Source organism: Gigantopelta aegis, chromosome 2, assembly GCF_016097555.1.
Source record: "Gigantopelta aegis isolate Gae_Host chromosome 2, Gae_host_genome, whole genome shotgun sequence".
Taxonomy (NCBI): domain Eukaryota; kingdom Metazoa; phylum Mollusca; class Gastropoda; order Neomphalida; family Peltospiridae; genus Gigantopelta; species Gigantopelta aegis.
The window spans coordinates 37042653-37065790 of record NC_054700.1 but is presented as its reverse complement, the minus strand read 5'-3'; the positions used below and the strand labels follow the sequence as shown (position 1 = coordinate 37065790).

The 23138-nt window shown below is 33.9% G+C and overlaps 1 protein-coding gene across 2 annotated transcripts in view; it reads right to left on the bottom strand.

The window, feature by feature from the left end:
- Nucleotides 1-23138, bottom strand: part of LOC121384933 (chromodomain-helicase-DNA-binding protein 1-like) — a 66897-nt gene that overhangs the window by 26596 nt on the left and 17163 nt on the right. Inside the window, exons 7-26 of one of the 2 annotated variants that reach the window (XM_041515426.1) lie at nucleotides 22912-22958; nucleotides 21934-22014; nucleotides 20878-21042; nucleotides 20393-20526; nucleotides 16036-16297; nucleotides 14986-15086; nucleotides 14477-14664; nucleotides 13848-13975; nucleotides 12967-13183; nucleotides 12225-12314; nucleotides 11348-11538; nucleotides 10513-10648; nucleotides 9428-9480; nucleotides 8157-8307; nucleotides 7577-7729; nucleotides 6630-6701; nucleotides 3325-3474; nucleotides 2658-2806; nucleotides 1745-1844; nucleotides 343-487 (exon numbers count right to left, since the gene is read on the bottom strand). In XM_041515426.1, coding sequence (XP_041371360.1) covers nucleotides 343-487; nucleotides 1745-1844; nucleotides 2658-2806; nucleotides 3325-3474; nucleotides 6630-6701; nucleotides 7577-7729; nucleotides 8157-8307; nucleotides 9428-9480; nucleotides 10513-10648; nucleotides 11348-11538; nucleotides 12225-12314; nucleotides 12967-13183; nucleotides 13848-13975; nucleotides 14477-14664; nucleotides 14986-15086; nucleotides 16036-16297; nucleotides 20393-20526; nucleotides 20878-21042; nucleotides 21934-22014; nucleotides 22912-22958 — 2713 coding nt within the window. The remainder of the gene's footprint in view (nucleotides 1-342; nucleotides 488-1744; nucleotides 1845-2657; nucleotides 2807-3324; nucleotides 3475-6629; nucleotides 6702-7576; nucleotides 7730-8156; nucleotides 8308-9427; nucleotides 9481-10512; nucleotides 10649-11347; nucleotides 11539-12224; nucleotides 12315-12966; nucleotides 13184-13847; nucleotides 13976-14476; nucleotides 14665-14985; nucleotides 15087-16035; nucleotides 16298-20392; nucleotides 20527-20877; nucleotides 21043-21933; nucleotides 22015-22911; nucleotides 22959-23138) is intronic. The other variant, XM_041515433.1, reaches the window with a different exon arrangement.

Genomic DNA, 23138 nt, shown 5'->3' with positions numbered 1-23138 from the left:
AATATTTCTACAATTTACACCGTGGTATTAGTTTACAACCAAGCTGGCTTACATTTCTTAATATTAATGTTTACATTTCTAATTTTAGATCTATTTTCAGTTGGTTTTAATTATAAAGTTAACTTACATTTCAATATTAGATTGTTGGTAATATTTTCTAGCCTTCAAATAAGTTACTTGGTCATATTTCTACAATATACCCTAAAGTTGATCATATTTAAAAGTTTAGCACAGTTAGCCTGGGGTTTTTTTTTACAGTTTATAATTAAAATGGTAATCTTTCTAGTTTACAAGTAAGTTGGTAATATTTCTACAGTTTACAACTAAGTTGGTAATACTTGCTAGGGTCAGACTTGGGTGTTTCAATGTCATCTTCCTCCAGATTATCAAAACTGACGACCTTGAACTGTGACAACAACTCATCACCGGCCGTCGTCGCCTCAGTCTCGTGGGTTTCTGCTCGGTTCAATATATCATCGATGTCGACCTGAAAATGAAGATCAACCATAATTAACAATCCACACAATAAAAATATAGTCCTAACAATTTTTATAACACAGCACTTTTTATTAATTATTAAGTGCAATCTTCCTAAGTTAAAGTTAAAGTTTAAATTAAAATTTATTTTTGTTTAACGACACCACCAGAGCACATTGATTGATTAATCATTGGCTATTAGATGTCAAACATTTGGTAATTCTGATAGAAGTCATCAGAGAAAATCCGCTATATTTTTCCTACTGCAGCATGGGATCTTTTATATGCACGTTCCCACAGACAGAAAAGCACATACGACCTTTGGCCAGTTGTGGTGCACTGGTTGGAACGAGAAAACCCCCAATGTTGAATGGATCCACAGTGGTGGTTCGATCCTGCAATGCAAGCACTTAACCGACAGAGCTAAATCCCACACACACGTGCAGGTAGTACTAAACCAAATAACTTCCGGCTGGGTCAAAGTTCGAGGTGCACCCAACTTTTGATAGAGAAGTGAACACCACAAGTCCTGTGATTGGTTATAAATGTGAGTGTGTTGGTTGTAAAAAATAATAGTTTCATCTGGGTAAAAAAAATGTGCAATTTTATTTCATCTAGTACCAATGTGTCAAGTAGCCTTGTGCTTGAAACATGTATGGGTTACCTGTAAAAAAAGGACTAGAATTTTGTGCGAAACTAGGGTAGTCATAGACGCTACCCGTTATCTCAGAAACGAGCATCTTGACCCCCATTTTTTTCTGATTCACTTTAAGTGTAAGGGGTGGTAGTATTTATATCCGTGGCGTTTATGTCGGTTGATACGTTGCAGGTAGGAGTTTTAGCCACATATGTTACTATTGTCGTCTATGGGATTTGATTTGGTAGTATACACCCTGCAATCCATCAAGTCTGAAGTCTAACAGTGCAAAACATTCTGCACAATAATGTTCCCGAACAATCTGACTTTTTTCCCAATGTGGTCATTCAGTTTTATATGAATTGCAAAAAAACATTGCAGCTATCGTTTTCTTGTTATGCAGCATGAATACACTCCAATGCATGGATATAATTATTTTTAAATGCCAATTTAATCCCCACTCCCAGAAACTGTCCATTAAATGGCCAAATTTATTACGGTCTTTATCTAATGTATTAATTTAATATACCTTAAAAAGATGTCCACAAGTGACAAACCCAACAAACAAGACTAAAATTTTCTAGATGTGCAAGAATATTTACATCAATTAATGCCTGGAAGCAAGTTTACCTGTGGCTCTTCTTCATCGTCATCAGTTTCTTTGAAAAGATCGGCAGCACCAAACTTGAGAATTGAAGCAAGTTCTTCTTTATTGAATGGAGTGGAATTACTGAAATCAAACACTATAAACTTTATTGGGCTGAATTAACGAAAACATTTTTTGTTAAAGAGACATTCCTGAGTTTGCTACATTGTAAGATATTTCCGACTAATAAAATATTTGTACGATTAAACTTACATATTAAATATAATTTCTTGTTTAGAATATCAGTGTCTGTATATTCAATGTGTTTCTAGTTGTCTTAATATTGGTAAGAAGCCCAAACTGGATTTTGTCTTCAAATAATTCCGTACATACGAAAAAATATATTTCAGGAAATAAATTGAAATTTAACATAGTACAAATATTAGAACGATCAGAAACACTAATATTTTATGCATAAAAATATATTTGATATGTAATTACAATCGTTTAAAAGTCTCTGTTAGTCGATAACATCTTACAAATTGCAGCAAACTCAGGAATGTCCCTTTAAATGCAGATGTTTAAGCATTGTAAATATATGTAGTTACATGCATGCAAGGCTTTGTAAATTCGTCCATTATATCTTTCAACTTTGTGGTTCCAATTCATCATTAAATTTTATGTAGGTCCTTTTAGTTTTATTGCAATTATCTGTGTTTAAAATTAGTTTTGTTTAAAGACAACTAGAAAATAGTTAAGCAAATTCTTTGCTTGAAAAAACAACAACATATAATTACAAAACATACTTTATTCAACAAGTTACCTATTTATGTATTTAGACAAATTTCCATGTATACTGTTGTACTTATGTTTATAACCAGTGAGCTTCTAGTGTTCATGGGCTCATTTATTAAAACTCCTATGAAATTATTACCCTAGTAATGGTTAAAGGATTACCTGGATGGAACATTTCCTCGGTCTAGCACAGTACGACCCGTCGTGTCCATGCGCTGAATGACCAGATGGTCAAGCACCATTTTCTTTTTGGCACGTTCAACTATTTCTTCTTCTACGCTGTTCTTTGTGATTAACCGGTACACACTAACCTAGAGGAGAAATGATAAACAGTAGTCAAAACAACAATGTCCCAAAATCATCTTTCTTACACACTAATTATGGACAAGTGTGTAGATTGGTTCCCTTCTTTACTTCCACCTCTTCCATCAACACGCCCATACTCCACCACATTAAAAAAAAAACAAAAAAAAAACATTGCATAGAATAATTCTTCATGCGCCATACAATACATATCATCAACTATTTTTAACAATGGTTACACCCAATTTTTTTATTTACTCTTGAAGAGTTCACACAAAAGTTGACCAATATACAAGCAACAACTGACAAACTGCACTCAGAGACCAAGCAAAGTAAATCATGTCGAGACAAATTTACAAAGTTTGGGGGTTTTTTTTACGTGTTTAAGCATTGTAAATACATGTAGATATAGGCTTTGTAAATTTGGCCCTCAGAATTAAGAATACCGGTACATTAATTTATCATCACCTATGTTTTACAGGCAGGGAAAAAGTTACGGTTTTAATTTACTAATGTTCATTTGTACCTGTTTCTTCTGTCCTATCCGGTGGGCTCTGGCCTGAGCCTGGATGTCGTTCTGTGGATTCCAGTCACTGTCAAATATGATCACAGTGTCCGCTGTAGCCAGGTTCACACCCAGCCCACCAGCTCTTGTAGATAACAGAAAACAAAAATCCTAAGAAAACAAAAAACAAAATAATTATATAAAAATACCAAACAAAATAATTGGCAACATTTTTGACAACTTCAGTATTAAAATATTAAAACGTGCAATGGTTACTTCTTAGCTGCAACCTGACGTTTGTTTTACTTTTTTTGTTCTCACTAGACTCTTTAACCTTCTGACTACTGCAGGCAAGTGCTTCACTACTGCAGGCGAGATATCTCGCCATTGGGACCTGCTTTACTAAATCGTATTTCCCGCGGTTTCTAATGCATCTTGGCAGGAAATGACGTGTCAATTATATTTAGGGAACATTCTGGATTGCATATGGCGGAAGACTTGAACTGTCAGAGTTGAATATCGATTGGTAATTTGTGTTTGTAAACACCGGGTTTTTTTTTACGGATTTTTGCATCGCGTAAGCAACAAAAATGGCGGCTGCCGGCGATTTGAATGAATTTTTCGGCAATTCTGACAGCGAAAGTGATGGTGAGTTTGAAGGTTTTACCGACGTCGAATATTGGCAAGCGTTAGGGCGAATGACAGAAGGAATGAATGGTGATGAATCGAGTGAAAACGAAAGTGAGGAGGAAAGCGAGGGTGTAAACATTGGCGACCCAATGCAAAATGCATATGATCACGGCTGGCTTTTTGATTTTAGACAGAATTCGGGACCACAAGACATACCGGAAAACGCAAGTGAGTACGATATTTTTAGTTTGTTTTTCAATGATGAAATTATCAATTTGATGGTCACACAAACCAATGTATATGCCGACCAGTATTTTGTTTCAGTTGGTGACAAAGAAAACTTGAAACAATTTTCAAATTTTCGGCAGTGGAAAAATGTTTCACCAGGTGAGATCAGGGCATTTTTATCAATTTTGTTAGCCATGGGAGTCACCAAACGTCCAAGCTATTCATCTTACTGGACAAATGATAAAGTATTTGAGATGCCTGGATTCAGAGAGATCATGTCAAGAGACAGGTTTTTACAAATTTTGCATTTTTTTCACCTCAATGACAACTTGAGAGATGTGCCGAGGGACAACCCGAATCATGACAAATTATTCAAGGTGAGGCCATTTATTGACCTTCTCATTGCCAATTTTCAAAAATATTTCCTTCCTGACAGAGAGGTGAGTGTTGATGAAAGCATGATTTCATTCAAAGGTAGGACAAATTTAATGCAGTATATGCCAAACAAGCCGCACAAGTGGGGAATGAAAGCTTGGGTATTGGCCGACGCCAAGACAGGGTATGTATACAACTGGCAAGTGTACTGCGGTAAGGAAAATGCTGTACGTGACCACGGTCTTGCTCATTCTGTTGTTACATCTTTGTGTCCGTCTTTGTATAACACTCCCCAACATGTGTACATGGACAACTTTTTTACCTCTCCTGCTTTATTTCAGGATCTTGCCGACAACCAGATGGGAGCATGTGGTACCCTACGGGTAAATCGACGCAATGTCCCTGATGAGGTGAAAGCGTGTAAGATCAAAAAGGGTGACCCAGTTAAGGTTGTTAGGGATGACAAAATGTTATTTCTCTCATGGTCTGATAAGAGACAAGTAAATGTCCTGAGTACAATTCACAATTGTTCATGTTTTTTGAAAATGCGTGAAGTCCAAGACGCACCCCAACTTCCACCGAGATGTTCAGAAACCAAAGGCCATCGAGTTGTACACCAAGTACATGGGTGGTGTAGACAGGGCAGATAAACACCTGAGCCACTATCTCAGTATCCACAGGTGTTGTAAGTGGTGGAAAAAAATGTTTTTTTATTTGTTAGAAGTTACATTTTGCAACGCACTGATTGTTTTGAGATGTTCAAAACCGGGCCTTCATGTCAAGCCGGAGAAAGTCCGACTTGCAGTCATTTATGGGTTGTTGGATGGCTATGAACGCTTAGGGTGCTCACGTGCAGGTAGACAAGTAAGTAACCCCCCCAGTCGTCTGACAGAGACACTTCCTGAACGTGACCACCACAAAGATGCCATCTGGTAGCCTGGTCCGCAATGACTGTGTTGTATGTTCCGACAGAAAGGTAAACGCCATCAAACCCAGTTCAGGTGTGCCAAGTGCTCTGTATCCTTGTGTGCCTTCCCATGCTTTGAGCGTTACCATACCCTCATGAATTTTAAAATCAAGTGCACAAAACAGCTCCATGAACCAGAGGATTAGGGCAAATAAAAAAATAAAAAAAATTCTGTTGAAACAAAGACACAAGACAGTATTTGTATATATTGTTTATTTATTGAAATTTAATTCTTTAATTTATTTGACCAATAAAATAATTCAACAATAAAATGTATATGACTAAACACCCAGTGTAAACTAAACACCCAATATACTTACTGTTTACTTGTTAAGGTTTTCTTCCGTCCGCAATCCTGTATATATGTACATAACATTGTTTGTTTATTTATTTATTTATTTGTTAATTGTTTTGTTTATTTATTTATTTACTTACTTATTTATTTAAATAACACAAAGAAAATATGATACATGTAATTAAATGTGTTATTAGGCATTCATAATGTTGTTTACTTGTTGATTTTTTAAAATTGTTATTTTTTGTTATTAAAAAAAAAAAAAAAAAAAAAAAAAAATAATGTTTATTGTTTCATATACACAAGTTATTTTATGCATTTCTTAAGTATTTCAGCCATTATATATGATCAAAGTTAGGTACCGGCTATAACTGATTTTCCCCCAAATTAATCCAGTACTGAGGGGAAATAACTCTGACAAGAATTCAGTAGTCTAAAGGTTAAGAAATGAAAATTGTGTAACCTATTTATAAGTCATGGTAATCAAATAAATTTCAGGTAACCCTTTTAATTTTGCATAATCTGTTATAAATAATGTCCATTTAATATGCATATGAAAAATGAACTTGTGTGAACAATGAACTTGTGTGAACACATAAACGAAACAATCATTCGCACAATTTTCAGTGGCTGTGAACTGTATCAACATATTGTTTCTTCTGGAAATTATTTTTAATAGCTGAAAAAATAAATTAACAAAGTCTGGTAGTAAAGTCATTACACTCTACAATCATACATAAAAGATTTGACTATTTTGTTTCACTGCGGACAATTAAATAAAGTTTCAAATTCATCTCATTTTGTGATGTACGTACACTACACTGGTCTTACCTGAGAATTTTCTGCATTGAAGTGATCTAAAGCCTGTTTACGCAGCTCTCCTCGTATAGACCCATCTAATCTCTGGAAGTGAAAAAATAACAGTGCAATTTAACACTCATTTTCTCCATGAACTGCTACAATCTACCTATGACTGCCATAATGCAGAGATACTACAAAGTTAAAGCTTGTTTTGTTTTAAAAAGCAACAATAGAGTATTGATTAATTATTCGGTGTTAAACATCCGGTAATTCCAACATGTAGTCTTCAGTGGAAAGGCACCACATTGTTACATTAGTAGCAGGGACACTGTATATTCTACTACCAACATGTATCATTTCTTACGAATGTAACGAGATAAAGTAACTAAGCTATCTTTCATCATCGATTCATGCAATGCAAGCATTAAAGAAATTGTGCTTCATTAGAAACATGGCATTTGCTCAAACAAACGACTAAGCTCAATTCAACATTGTAAAAGATTGAAAATGTCAAATAGAGAATGTTATTAAGCAGCACATCTCAAGTATCCCTAAATCTCTAATACATGTCCTTATTGCATTCATATTTGGTCGAAAAAAAAGGTTTTTTTTAATACCACTACTAAAGCACAATGATGTATTAATCACCGGCTATTGATGTCAAACATTTGGTAATATTGACATTTTGTCTTAGAAAGGAAACCTGCTACATTTGTCCATTAACAGCAAGGAATCTTTTATATGCACCATCCCACAGACAGGATAGCACATACCACAGCCTTTGATATACCAGTTATGGTGCATTAGCTAGTACGAGAAATAGCCCATGGGATTCAATCCTAAACCAGCCTCTAATCAGGCGAGCACTTTACCACTAGTTTATTTCCCACCCCTTTACAGTGTACATGTTTGGTTACCAGCGAGAACATCACTTCAGGTAACCCAATCCGAACACGGCCATGTTTGCTACTACTAACCTGAAAGTGTATATGCCTGGCTGACAGATACTCTGCGAGAATGTCTAACATGCGCACCATCTGGGAGAAGATGAGGACTCGATGCCCCGTGTCTTGGAGACGTCGGAGCAGTTTATCGAGAAGAATCAGTTTACCACTGCCTTTAATTAGACCCTGAAAGGAAACGCACACAATATCTTTATGATGAGGTAACCTGCAGTTTGTGGGAAAAGCTTTAAAAAAAAAATAAATTGCTCTTTTCAGATGACTAATTTTTGTTCATTTCGTTTAACAGGCCTTTTGAAGTGAGAAATTAGATTTTTAAACAGGTTGAGCAAACCGTTTGCCAAATTATCTTTAAAAAATGCAAATCCAGTGTTATAAACAAATAAAATACCAATTATTACATGAAATTTGTGAGCCAAATTAAAAACTAATTTGGCAAGTGCCAGAGCTAGCACTGTTACGGCTAACAAATATGACATTATATACACACTATTATATACAATATCTAGACATTTTCGGCCATCTTTCCCAAATCTATGGTTTCCTAACACTCAAAACATTTCACTTTGTGGGGATAAAAAAAATTGATGTTAACCTGTATATAATCTTTTGGCTCCTCCTCGGGTGGTCGGGTCAGTTGGGCATGGTTGCAGCATTTCTTCAGCTCCATGATAATATTCACAAAACTGCTCACATTTCCCTTCAAACCCTTGCTCAGCGCTTTGTAGTTCTTTGTTAAAATCCACCTAGAAACCAAACACATTTCCTTCAACGTTTTTCCTCACCATTATGTCTCGCATAAAAATCATAATGTCCAATAAAACTTTCACCGATAAATGTGTTACTTAATAAAGGCTGTGGATATTTCAATTTTAAAAATAATCCCCCCAAAAAGTAAAATCATTAAAAATGCTTTCGTCTCTAACAAAATTGTATCCAAATAGTACTCTTAGAAAATGACCCAACTATTCTATCCAAAAAACATTTGTACTATTTAATATAAAGTTCAAGTTAGCTTCATTAACAACTGTATAGTTAAATAACAGGGTTCACACAGACTGTCAGCAACAAATTTAAGGCCTTTTTAAGTCAGAAAGTAAATTTTCAAGGCCCCCAAAAAGATGACATTATATACACTATTATATACACTGCACTCGTTATGTGTGATTTTATCGCATTTTCAGCAGTCTTCCTCAAATCAATGGTCTGACATTGTGCTTTGATTCATCTTTACATTCTCTTGTCCACCTATATTACATCACATCAACCTTTCACATTGAAATTTAGTTTTTCCCTACAATTTGTTTATTGCATGCATACCTAGTCAAAAAGTTCACTTTATAGTGTAACCCAGCAAGTATTTATTAAAAGAGAAAGTAGATATTCAAAGCAGTAAACAGTATAATAATAACAGATTTTAACATTTATGATTCAACAATAATTTGTTAAAAATCAGGTATGTTCAAATCTGTTTTTTAAACAAGACCATCAAAATGTCAGCAACACTTAGTTCATACCACAATAATTACATTTCTGTTACATCATTGCAACATAATGTCATTCCATTGGTCCAGACTTAGCTATGGGTGTTTGTTCATTTCTCGATGAACATAACAATAACGTCGTCATGGAACGTCATATCCAATGACGTCTTTTATATGGGAAAGTTGTCTTATTGAGCGTTGTTCGTGGACCAAAATAAAATATGAAGTTTTAGTGTTATAATTAGCAAGTATGATTCAAATTTAGTGTTCAGTATTTGCAGTTTAATTTTTTTGGGTGCATACCCCAATGAACATAAAAGAAATAACAGACAATCCTTAATTTAAAACAATAAAAAAAAACATGGGAGCAATTTTCACTAACCTGTAATACTGCTTCTGTATTGTACTCATTTCAACACGAAGAATTTGTTCAACCTGTAAATACAAACCATAACATTTTAAGTCATCTCATTGGCTGTTAAAATCTTCAGACCAGTCCACTGTTCGAGGGGGAAATGCCATAAGTTCGAGGTCAGGTTAACTTGAATCCAGAATACACTAGCCTATTTAGTTATACTATTTTCTTCTCGCTTAATTTTTGGCTACAGTTTATGGAAGAATATATTAATAGATATTAACCTTCTGAGATATCTCACCCAACTTCATGCCAGTCGACATACTGTACACTGTATACAAGTGCATTCCCCAATTCATATTTCCCGCAGTTTTGCATACAACACTCACTGAAAACGATTTATTAACAGGAAACAAAAAACATTTTAGCTTCCTGTGTCTTTAAAATTAGATTTTTCACTGTAAAATGAAATTTTGAGTTAAAAAAGTGGCTTTCGGCAAGTATTTTCACTTGACAACAATGGCGGCATGTCGCTGCCATTTTCAGGGATCGATAGCTGATTGTGACAGCTAATATGATAATAAATTTGATCGTTTTACCAACAACGAAAATCACCATATATTGGGATATGAATCGGTTCGTTTAAAAAAAAAATTCTGGTCAGAAAGCCACCGTTATTGGGAATAATGGACATAAATACAATGCCCGTAAGTAAACACGACTTTTTAAATTTTTTGCCCAATTTAATCAACAATAAGCGATCTAAAATATCATACAAATTAGACAAATACACGAAAATAATGCTTACCAATTCAAATATGAATTTTATTTTATGTATTTATAAAACATTTAAGTGAATATACGAGTACAAATAATAAACTTGTACCCACTCAAGATGGTTTTTGTCAAAAATTAATCCAGTAGTCTAAAGGTTAAAAGAGAATTGCTCCTCTCAATGGATTACGATAAGCATAATACAGAAAAGCATAGCAATATTTGCATACAGCTTTTCGTTCATTGCTTCAAGTGTTGCCTGTATTGACAAATTCCACTCTGAGCCAAAAAGAAGCTGTATGTATGAACATTTATCTCGTTATCAGTTATGTACTAACCTTTGACGGAAGAGATTTCTCCACATCCTTCTTTATTCTTCGTATCAAAAATGGCTCCAATTCTTTGTGCAGGGCTGCAAAACCAGTTTTATCAGCTTTGGAATGTCGAATTTCAAAGTCGGCCCACTTGTTAAACCTAGGTGTTTCAGTTAAATAAATACTATATTTCCACCTGTTTCACAATTAAACCTAAGTATTTCAGTTAAATAAATATTAAATTTCCACTTGTTACACTATTAAACCAAGACATTTCAGCTAAGTAAACACTTTATTTGAACTGCTACACAATCAAACCTATACATTTCAGTTAAATCAACATTGCATCTCATCTGCAACATGATAGTTTACTTGTATAAATACAAGATTTTAACTGTTCTGCATTTTAACCTCAATTTGTATTTAACATTTTAAACCTAGTCAGTCTACTATTTAACATGTAGAGACAAAAATGTAGTAACAACAGATTAAATTTAATTTTTATTATTTAATTTTAGCAATCTACCTAATAACTATAATATCCTTGGTTTTGCAAAATGTAAACAAACATATCTGTAAGACATTACATCCACATTAACTAAAGCACCGATAACTGTAGATCAACGTTTTATCCAACGTCTCAGCATTGTTGCATCCCTGCCAACGACGTAGGATCAGAGACCAAAAAAATCATTAACAATTTGGTTAGCATATCACTGGCCAAATTAAAATCTCACTTGGCGAAAATCAAAACATATTTTATGAATGGTAATCAATCATACGACTGATTAAAACTTTCAGCAACAAGCTGATGCGATGAACTAAACGACAAACAGTCTGTCATTTTTGTCATACTCACTTCTCAGGCATGATGAAGTGAAGCAGCGACCACAGCTCCTTGAGCGAGTTCTGTAGTGGTGTGCCCGTGATCAGGATACGATGGTTGGTGTGGAAATCAAACAAGATCTTGTACAGCATAGAGTCATCGTTCTTAAGCCGATGAGCTTCGTCAACACCTAGAAATGCCCAGTTTACACTGCCTAGAAAAGACTGAGAAAATACCACAAAACGTTTTTAATTGTACAATAGTAGACCCAATACATGCAAACATTGTCTTGCTCCAAGTTAATTAATTCTTCTTCTTCTGCGTTCAGTCAAGATTTGGCCATATTAGATCAATAATCCAGATGTGACGACGAAATGTGACGTCTTCCGGGGGTCATCGAGAGGTACCCAGAGTTTGATATTGAGTTAATTAATGAAGGTATTATGATAGGGCATTAATAAAATATGTCCAGGGCTCGAATTTAATGGCAACCATGCAGCAAATTGCCACAGTGCTCTAGTCATATGCCCCAATGACCTAAAAATAATTTTGCACGTTATTAACTGGCCATCAAACTCAACACAATCGGTCCAAGTCAAATGGCCGTGCCCTCTAATTTGCCAAATTCGAGGCCTGTGTGTCCCTATTAGAACCAAATGAATACAGAAATGAATAACAAGACAGCACTAATGCAAAATCTGACTAGCTTAAACATAAGTTGGTTCGATCAGCACAACAATACACAATTTTTATAATTAGTTTGACATTACCAATTTGGATTCAACAGATGTAGGTTTCCACAATGTACAGTTATTACAAGCAAAACTGAAATTAATGAACTTCAAAAATTGTTATGTGAACTTCAAAAATTGTTATGCACAGGACTAAAAACTCATAATGGAATCAGTACCTTATCTTTCAACAACAGTTCATATGTCGTCAACAGCACATTGAACTTTAACCTCTTGTTTCCAGGGTGGCACCATTCATAGTCACGTATCTGCAATAAAAAATAATAATAATATAAAGCAAATCAATTAGGAAAAGTGGTAAAATAAATAAAAACAAATTATCATAAATAATTTGAGTGAAAAAATATGTTAAACACAACTTTTTCTCTTCCTTTTTTTTTTTTTACACAAAACTGGCATTACAGTTTGATAAACTATTAGGGTTTTCTTTTTATTAAGAAAGAATGATTTCTATAAAATCACAGAAATAACAGGATTTTTTTATACATATTTGTAGAAAAAGTAACTTGTTTTGTAAGGTTACAACTGATCTCAATTATTAATATCTGTGTGGTCCGTAACCATGTCTGACGCCATATAACCGTAAATACAATGTGTTGAGTGTGTCGTTAAATAAAACATTTCTTTCTTTCTTTCTGATCTCAATTAAGCTAAATTTTACCGTAATTTTTTCAGCTAGAACTAAGCATTAACTTCCAACTCTAATAACTATGTTTAATTAAAAGATAGTTTTCTCAAATAATCTTTATCTCATCTTAGTTTTTCAGCCAGAATTAATTACAAACTTCCCAACTAAAATAAAAGCCTTTCACTGATGAAATAGTTCACTTATATCTTGCAAAGTACTTGAAGCAAACATTAATAAAAGGTTCAAGAAAATCTTTCTGAAATAAACCGTACCAAATTTCTGCTGGTGATATCTCCCATGTAAATGACAACATTTATCTCGGGGGCCCAGATGCTGAACTCTCGTTGCCAGGCAACGACGGTGGAGAGTGGGACGACCATGAGGAAGGGTCCATAAAGCTGGTACTGATTCATCATTACCGACAGGAAGGAGATGATCTGGATCGTCTTCCCCAGGCCCATCTCATCAGCCAGAATCACACAATTTTCTCTGGGGGAAAAAAAAAAAAATAATCAGAAAACATTAGTAACAAAATGAAAAATGTCCTGATATACCTAGTAAATTAATTTTTGTACCTCTCTACCAACTGCCCTCCCTCCCACACCCCACCCCCAAAAAAGGGTCTGAATTATATCTCCTATGTCTCAACATCTTCAATAAAAAAAACAAGAAGAAAAAACAAGAAGAAGAAAAAAAAAAGAAGAGGAGTCATAACCTTCTCAAAGCTACACTTTTTGTGAATATTTTACTTCAAAGAAATTTTTTCGTTTTACTTGTTTGTTGTTAAGAACCCATTATCACCATATTACAGGTATTTATTACAGACAAATATAGACAGCACATACCAGAACAGGAAAGAAAAATGTTTCACGACCCCTCAGCACATACCTGCTTCGGCAACAGACGCTACCCTTATTAAAAATGCACCTTCCCATAAAGAGAAAAGTACATACCAAGGTTTTTGAGGTACCAGTCATGGGGCACTAGTTAAAGCAGGTAAACCTATTGTACCCAAGGCAAGTGCTAAATTCCACTCCCAGTCTAGAACAGAATGCAAGTAATTGGAGCTATATCCCAAAAAGACAATAGTAAAATATTTCTCCTACAAAATACTATTTCCCAATTCACACCCAAGAAATAATGGATTACTTACTTGGTCCATGCATTAATCATCCAGTTAAGACCTTCCAACTGGTAATCTCGCAATTCCAGGTGATCGCTTCCACCTAAATAGAGCGGTTGATTTTTCAGTGGAGTAAATTTTGGACGGACTTTTAATACCTACAACATAATAATTAGAAATATACAAAGAAACATACAATGGGTCTGAGGCAACAAAATAAGTCAAGAACAGTCGTTCATATTACCAAGAGTTATTATGACATCAAGAAAGTCAAGAACGGTACATCGTTCTCCTTCAATTTGAAAAAAACCCCACTAAAAACACCAAATCTAAATTGTTATCAATTGTTTACTGTTGTAGTATAGATTATACACAGATGTTTGAATACGACGAGAACAATATGAATGAATAACAAAGTATCAGCTTATTTGTGAAGACTATAATGAGAATTGTAGTCTACGTAAATGGGTTTGTTACATATTTGTTACAAGGCCCACACTCTAAATTAAATATACTATAAAAGCATGACAAAACAATACATATTTCTAATCTAGCATATTTTCTATCTGTATTTTACTAGGCACACTGACAAACACTCATTTCCTATGTTTTAATGGAGGAACGTAACTTTCCACATTAATTAAAAATATAATACTTACTTTACAAAGTTTTGTAGGAATCCTCTGTGATTTGTTGCGAGCTAAATACTCATCAATGTATGATTGGTAAGAACGTGATATCAACTCGCCATCTTCCCATGTACAGTCTGAGTAGGGGAGACCACTCCATTTGCAGAGGTAATCTGGGTAGCCATTGTTTTCGTTTGACATTTTCTGGTCAGAATGAGCTAATAATATAAATAGAAAATCATTTTTAAAAGGGACTGTCATGTGGTTAATGTTTATGAAAGAAAAAATTCCTCTTGTGAATCACCGAGAAATATCTTGCTCTCTCAAATTATTTTACGTATTATATTTTCTTAAGAATTCAAGAAGTAACTTTTGTTTTTGCCCATCCATTGTGTGCTTGGCAATTTATTGTCATTTTTTTATTACTAAAAATATTACAAATTATTTTACCAAAACTTCCAGTTCTAGCCGTATACTAGAGTTATTTGGTATTTTTTCTAGAACTACATTTTCAAGACCCAGTATTTTGAAAACCTCACCGATAATCCGTTCAACATTTCGATACTGTTTGTACAAATCCATGACCATTTCTTCCTGACACTCAAAGTACTCTAGGTCTTCAGGTGACGCATTATCCTTCCTGAAAAATAAAACAATTAAAAATTACATAATATTTAACCGATAATTAAAAATTACATGATATTTAACCAATATAATTACTTCTCTCACTAGGCGTCCAGATTTCAAATTTTGAAGGAAACACTTTTTCGGTTAGATTATTAAATAATTAGAATGTCACAAACATGTTTAACTTTAATTTTGGGGAAAACAATTACTTCTTTTCACTGATAATCTTTTCATATACTTACCTTTTCTGACACCCAATAGCCGATATGTATTTTTGTGCCGGGGTGTCATTAAACATTCATTAATTTTTTTCGCTGGCAGCTTACTTTAGGCTTGTTAATATATCTTTTTTAATTTTGTCAATGATAAAGACTTTGTTTACTAATTGGATTGTTTTAACTGTTTTAATCTGAAGTATCTTACAGTTTCAGCAGTCCAATCTTTCTTTTTGCAGGTAGTTACTTCCCTTTGAATGTTGTCATCGCCTTTGAATGTACTCAGAACTCAGCGGTATTACTTTGGGAGTAAAAGCAACATATTATAATACTTTAATCTGGCAAATAAATATCATGTAATAATTGTTATTTTATTAGAAAATAACTGGGTGTTTGTAATTTTCAAAGTTTAAAGAGAAGAACTTTGTTTTGTTTAATGACACCATTATAGCACACTGATTAATTAATCATCAGCTATTAGATGTCAAACATTTCATAATGTTGACTCGTAGTCAGAGGAAACCCGCTACATTTTTCCTAATGCAGCAAGGGATCTTTTATATGCACTATTCCACAGATAGGATAGCACATACCACGGCCTTTCACCAGTTGTGGTGCACTGGTGCATCAATTGGAATGAATCCACCGAGGTGCGTCGCAAGCCAATTTAAATAAGACGATTTGGATTTTTTTTTTTTCGGATCACCTACAACTAGCCTTGTCAAGTGTCATGTGTGTAGAATTTACCATTCATTGATTTCTGCCATTTTCTTCTTGAAGTTGTCCAGCTTCTTCATGCCGTTGACCTTCTCGGCGCCGATACTCTCGTCGGACTCCCATGTGTTGTGGATGTGCGCCCAGTTCTTCCACTTGATGAGGTACTGTGTCTCCATCTCGGGCTTCTCCCCCTCCGCGTCCTGCCCGTTCGTTTGTGCTGACTGGCCGTTCAACGTCACACTGCGATCTGCAGGACCAACGACATTGTACACTGTGGTCTTGTTACCTGTTTCTGTGGGAGTGAATCAGTGGCCACATGACAAACAAAGCACAGCAAAGGAAAAAAAACAAGCAGGCAGGCAAGGTGTTAAGGTGTACAGTCAAGCTTCAAAAGACACAATCGGATGTGGCACTTATCTAATTACTGTTCAAGAATTCATAGGGATCAAGTATTCATACTTAGGGGTTTTAGCATTCACAAACTTTAAACTGAAATTAGCGATTATATTCACCGATTAAATGTGCCTGAATGATAAAATGATAATTAACATATTTAAAAATCTGTTCAGGGAACATTTTGTTTTCAAAATCTTGATTAGAAATATTTTTTAGTCAACTGAAAATTGATCAGCAATTACGGTTTAATGTTTTCTAATTGTGTAGGGATCTCTGAAACTTTTCGTACCGAATTGCAACACGATACTGAACAATGTTCCCTGCTGTTATCTTCTCTGGTTAACCCAACTTGAATTTTACCTTCCTTGTTTGAAAGAAAATGCATCTATTGTTAACAATATTTTTGGTCCGGATTACACACACCATCAGTTTTATTGCAAAAAAAATTTAAAATGTAAAAACTAGTAATCAAGGTGAAAAAGAAGCCTTTTTCTTTTTTATTAACTTTTAAGGCATTTTGAAAAATATGTAGGAGTGAAAATTGGAAAATAACAAAGTGTAAAGCTAAAGAGTAACGTTTTGGGACTGTGGCAGAAAATGTTTCCATTTGGCAAATCCTTCACCATACCCCAGAGCTGACACAACCCTACACCAGAAACATTTTCTGCAGTCCCAGTCATCTCGGTTTTACGACAGAATTCCATTTTTAGTGTGACAAAAGATTGACTGTACAACAAACATGCAATACTCTGAGTTCTGGTACCTTCAAAGCTTTTAATTGTGATTATTAAATATTAATTAATTTTGATAAATAAAATAAGGAAAAGGTTTAATTCTTCAAAGGATGGACAAATATGTTCTTTTATTAAATTGTGGGGTTTTTTTGTTTGTACTTTTCCATTTCAAAGATGGTGTGAAAACAGGAAAATTATCACAAATAACTAAACCATGGCAAAACATTGATTGAAAGGGTGCACAGAGAAATCAGCGTGTCTGTCTTCCAAATACAAGAAGCAATGTTTATGAATGAAAATGATGAATAGTGCTGATGAAGTGATCTAGCCCTCAGGACATATTAATTCCTTAAACATTTACAAACAAACAATTACACCTTAGAGATCCAATATTACAACAAATGTTAGACGATGCATATTACAATAAGCAATAGACAAAATATCAATATTAATTTTATATCAAATGATAATTTAAACAGTAATTAAAAACAAATTCTGGTTTAAACTTTGTGTAGACTTGCTCTCTTTGGTGAAAGTAAAACATGCCCTGAATATATCAGAGTTGCCGAGTAACATTCAGGTGAATCCAACAAAAGTAGTACTACAAGAAAGCTATGCAGAATGTGCCAATCTATTGTTTTACAATCTTATAATGATCCAAAAATGACATTCCCCGGGTTTTATTTCTCAAATTTGACTTGACGCACATGGCTTTGATTTAGGAAATTTTAGCATCATTTTACCCAAAAAAATGGGAATATTCAGTTTCATCTCAAAAACATCTCATTAAGCTAAGTTAGAATTATCAGGGTTCATACAGGTTTGAGAAAATCAAATTCAAGGACTTTCAAGGACTTTTTCAAGTACTTAAATTAATTTTTCAAGGACACAAAAACAAATTTTAAATAAATTTACCTAGTAATAAAAAGTAGACTGTCATTGCACATATAATACACTGCTTCAAGTGTCAATTGGTTAAGTGCAATTCGTCACCGAGAAAGGGAATCATGGGTTTATCAGTCTGCATATGCAGCAGGTAGGGCTGGACTTCCTTAGCAACCGAAACAAAAAAGTACAGTTTGGCATAATTCAGTGGGTCATTACAAGCATCTTTTACAACAGTAAATACTTTGCTAGGTTGAGTAGACGTGTAAATAAACCTACGGAAGAGATTCAATTTTTTTTTATTAAAAGTAGGAAAGGCATGTTTCCTTTTTTTTTTTTTAGGAGGGGAAAATAAAATTCAAGGACTTTTCAGACTTTTTCCACAAAAATACGATTTTTCAAGGCCTTGAAATTACATTAACAAATTTCAAATACTTTCAAACACTTCAAGCACCTGTGCGAACCCTGGAATTTAAAAGAGTAATACTATATATGTACTTGGTCTTTATTTAAATTAATATATCTATTTTACATTATGAAACATTACAGGGGAGTTTGTCAAGTGCTACGTATCGTTTCCAAATATATCTTTATATAAATTAATCATAAAAAATGGGAATTAGGTATATTCAGATTTTCACTCCAAATTTGGGAATATCCTTTTGGGAATGTCAGGGAATGGTGCCGATTATCGGAGTCTTAAAAACACAGCTGATAAAACCCCGGATTCCACATCAAGTTTATATTTAATTTGTTAATTACACTTGAAAACTATCAATATTCCATTGCCTCATTTCTGTAGAAACACATGTTAACAGTGCTAAAATGGCTCAAATTCAGTTCATGTCATTATGTCAGTTTTCAATACAGATTCATTGGTTCATGCCAAGTTCATGGATTAACGGTTGGCTATTTTTGGGTCAAACAATAAATCTCAGGGCATGCTAGTAATTAAAAATCAAAATCTTATAAACACCATGATGCCATGCTTGATGATCAAGTAACAATTTTGTGGAGTTTGACCAAACAAGTAGATGATGAGGGTTTTTTCCCCAACTTGAGAGGCTGGCAAAGATTTTATTCCGGATGATGGTGACAAATGGTATGATGATGATAATGACATTGAATGCATGGTAACCAAGCAACCTGAAGTGCATGCATGATGTCACGAGTCTCAAACCAACAATGATGATAACCATCCGAGTCTTAAAATAACACCAATCAAACCAATAATGAAGATTATCATTTGCCTACTACTAAAGCCATCCTTAAAAAAAAAAAAAAAAATCTAGTTTGCTTTATCCAACCCATGATCTATGGGTTTTATGATTTTATTTAATTACTTCTTTAATTCATAAATTGCACAGTTGCAGTAAATATTTTTTTAAGGTTGGCCAAAATAGCACACGTGCATAGCAAAAGAAAATGTGTCAAGTTGAAAAACATTTATTCACACACAAGTATTTAATAACAATGCTAACAAAACAGAAGACTTTTGTACATTTATCTTGAATAATTTTTTTTTTTTAAATCACACAACAAAATAAGAAATTTCACATGGCTGATAAACTTGTAAAAACTAAATCTGGATAATTACAGGTATGAAGACTTGTCACACAAGAATAATCTATTATAATAACTAGTTCTTATTTACATTTTTCCAGCCTTCTAGTTGTCATAGTAACTCTCTCTTGAAGATATGGGAGCGGAGTTTCTGCCAGAGGTTAACATTTCACATCTTAAAATCTTGGAAATTAATATATACTTTTTCATATTTTTTTTAAACAGGTGATAGGGAGACAACTACTGCTTAAAATCTGTCAAAGCACACAGAGTGCAGTTTCTGATTTCAAGCTCACAACTAACCGAGGGCCATTTATGGTCTGGTTTTTTTCTTTTTTACATACCCTCAAATTATTTTCTGGCAAAAAGCCTGGGGAGTTGTAGAAACAACAGACACAATGTTTCTTTGTCATCTAAGAAACTTCAAGTGAAATTAATGATCACATGTAAGGATCATTAAAGACATCTAATTACAACTAGCCTCCCTTTCATCAATTGTTACTTGTAAATTACTTCCCTTGACAGAGTTTCTGCCAGAGGGTAATGTTTGCAGATTTTTTTTTGGAGTTAACCTTTTGACAAACTTTTTTACTCTGATCATTACTGTATGATTTTTCTTAACCCTGACCCTAAACTTAACCCATTTTCTTTCTGGGGCAGGACCCCATACCCTCTGTTGACTGTGGTTGCATTCAATTCCATAGTGCTGTACCCAAAAACTTCTTTCTAGCAGAAACACTCCTTGATTATGGTTATAATGCAATTATTATTATTATTCCTACGACTACACCCATGTGGTCATGACTTACCTCCCTTCCTGGCAGTGCGGGTGTCGAGAACCTTCTCTATGGCGTTTCTGTTGTCTTCAACTTCCTCCACTTTGTCCTGGCTCACCTCCACAATGTCATCAGAGTCCGTCCCATCCTCAGTCTCCTCCTTGTAACTAAAGTTAATAACAAAAAAAAGTTTTGTTTTGTTTAACGACACCACTAGAGCACACTGAATTATTAATGTAAAGCCATTATGCGAAGATAATATATTTGGATAACACAGGGCTTTCATGATTGCTCAAATTTCACCAGTAAAGATTGAAAGTTTGTTTTGTTTAATGACATATTGATTTATTAATCAATGGCTACTGGATGTCAAATATTTGGTAATTGTCAGTTTAAGAGAAACCCCGCTACATTTTTGAATTGGTAGCAAGAATATACATATATATATATATATACTTCTCAAAAGACAGGACAGCACAGCACATACCATAGCCTCTCAAATGACAAAGTCAACTAACCTGACAGTCTTCCTGGCACTTGATCGTTTGGCAACATATCGACGTTCGTCTTCAGAATCGGACTCCGATGATGATGACGAGAGATTTCTACGTCTTCCTTTTAACTTAGCCGCAGGTCTCCGTCCTCCTCGGTTCGGTTTCTTAGTCTGACGTGTACTTCTCGATCTGTACAAACGGGAACACAAAGTGTATGAAGGTAGATGTAAAGATTTAAAGGGACATTCTCAAGTTTGCTGCATTGTAAGATGTTTCCGACTAATAAAACATTTCTACGATTAAACTTACATATTAAATATATTTTCTTGTTTAGAATATCAGTGTCTGTATATTCAATGTGTTTCTGGTCGTCTTAATATTTGTAAGAAGCCCAAATTGGATTTTGTCTTCAAATAATTCTGTACGTACGAAAGAAAAAAAATTTCAGGAAATAAAATGAAATTTAACCTAGCACAAACATTAGAACAATCAGAAACACGTTTAATATTCAGCCACTAATATTTTATGCAGAAAAATATATTTGATATGTAATTACAGTCATCAAAAAGTCTCTGTTAGTCGATAACATCTTAAAAATTGCAGCAAACTCAGGAATGTCCCTTTAACATTTAATTCACTAAAACTCTACCATCATAACACATCAATTTATAAACACAGCATATTGTCGCTAAACTAAGAAAACCTCTGCATTTATGTTTTTCAGGAGACGGCAGAAACAGGTTCATTACAAGCTGATTCAGTTTAAGAAATGACTATTAAGAACTATAACATGAAAAATGAAGGTGTCATTTTTCATGTTAATTTTTATTCTTTTTTTTTTTTAAATACAGAGAAATTTTCTTAGTTCAGCAACAATATGTAAATTTCTAGAATACTTTCAGTTACAGCCAAAACAGTGCTTTAATATCAAATATAACTAAACTGAACGTCTTTTCAACACCACCAGCTTTCTAATGTTCAAGATGAGCAAAATTCGGATACTAAATTGGTCAAACAAGTTTCACTCCCAAGAGATTATTTAAACAATACAAATTGAAGCAACGATTTTCTTTGACATACCTTGGTGCCACTTTTGAATACGCTGGTTTGTAATTGTCTTCCGATCCACTGGAACTTGCACTGCCATCCCAATCAGTAGAGCTGGAAAAATAATACAAAACATTAACAAAAATGTATCTATAACTAATAAATACTTTTTTAACACAAACTTTTTTCACCAATATACTGAATGTTAGAATGAATGCCCTCTAGAACAGGTGCCTTAATAGTGTAGTTGACTGCATTAAACAGTTTTATGGCCAGTAAGAGGACTATTCCGGTTTAGAATATGTTAGCTATATGAGCTCGTTTAACTTTCTGAAAAACATCACTTTTTATTTTTATCAAAATGCAACATTCAAGTCCATCTGACAGTCAGTCCGTAGTTTGACACTATATTTTTATTAATCTACAAACCTGTAACATATTACAATAGAGTGAAACAAAAGTATGACATTGAAATGGGGAAAAGCCCTTAAAAATAGACTATAGAGTTTCTTTTCATAATCATAACTTTTTAAAGCTACACGAGTTTTTAAAAATATGAAAAATGCATCTAAGGTATTAAAACAACACGATTACCAGAAAACCTTCAGGTGTACAAAAATGAATAAACAATAAAATGTAAGTAATGTCCGATTCCAATGATCAAAAACAGATCCAATATACCATGTTTAAAAATTAGGGTCATTCACTTTAAAATGAATGAATACACAAGAATTACTTCTTCTTTTTTTAAATAGCTTAACAGAAAGAAAATATTTACACACACAAAAAGACTGAAGAAGAGTAACAATATTCAACAGCATGTCTCGTTTTGTATCTGAATTGTAGAACTAGTTACCATGTACAAGCTTTTGATAGTTTCCTATTTTACTAAAATTGATGATGGAGACTTATGTACAAGCTGTACGTTAGTAGAAGGAAGCAGCTAAGAAGTACAATCATAAACTAATTAAAAGTAAAGTACAAAAAGACATTTTATAAGTAAATACTTACTCTTTCTTCCGAGACCTACGTTTTGGTTTCCCATCACTGTCACTACCCTGTAAAAAATAACAAAGCATATTGTCAAGTTTTACTTTAAACGACAAAATTATTAATGTTAGATTTCTAATATGAAAGAAATCGCATATGTATTTTGTTGTTGTTTTGTTAATGCAATAGATTTAATTTAATCAGTGTTTTTAAAAGTAAATTTATACAAGGGAGAATTATTTAAGTTT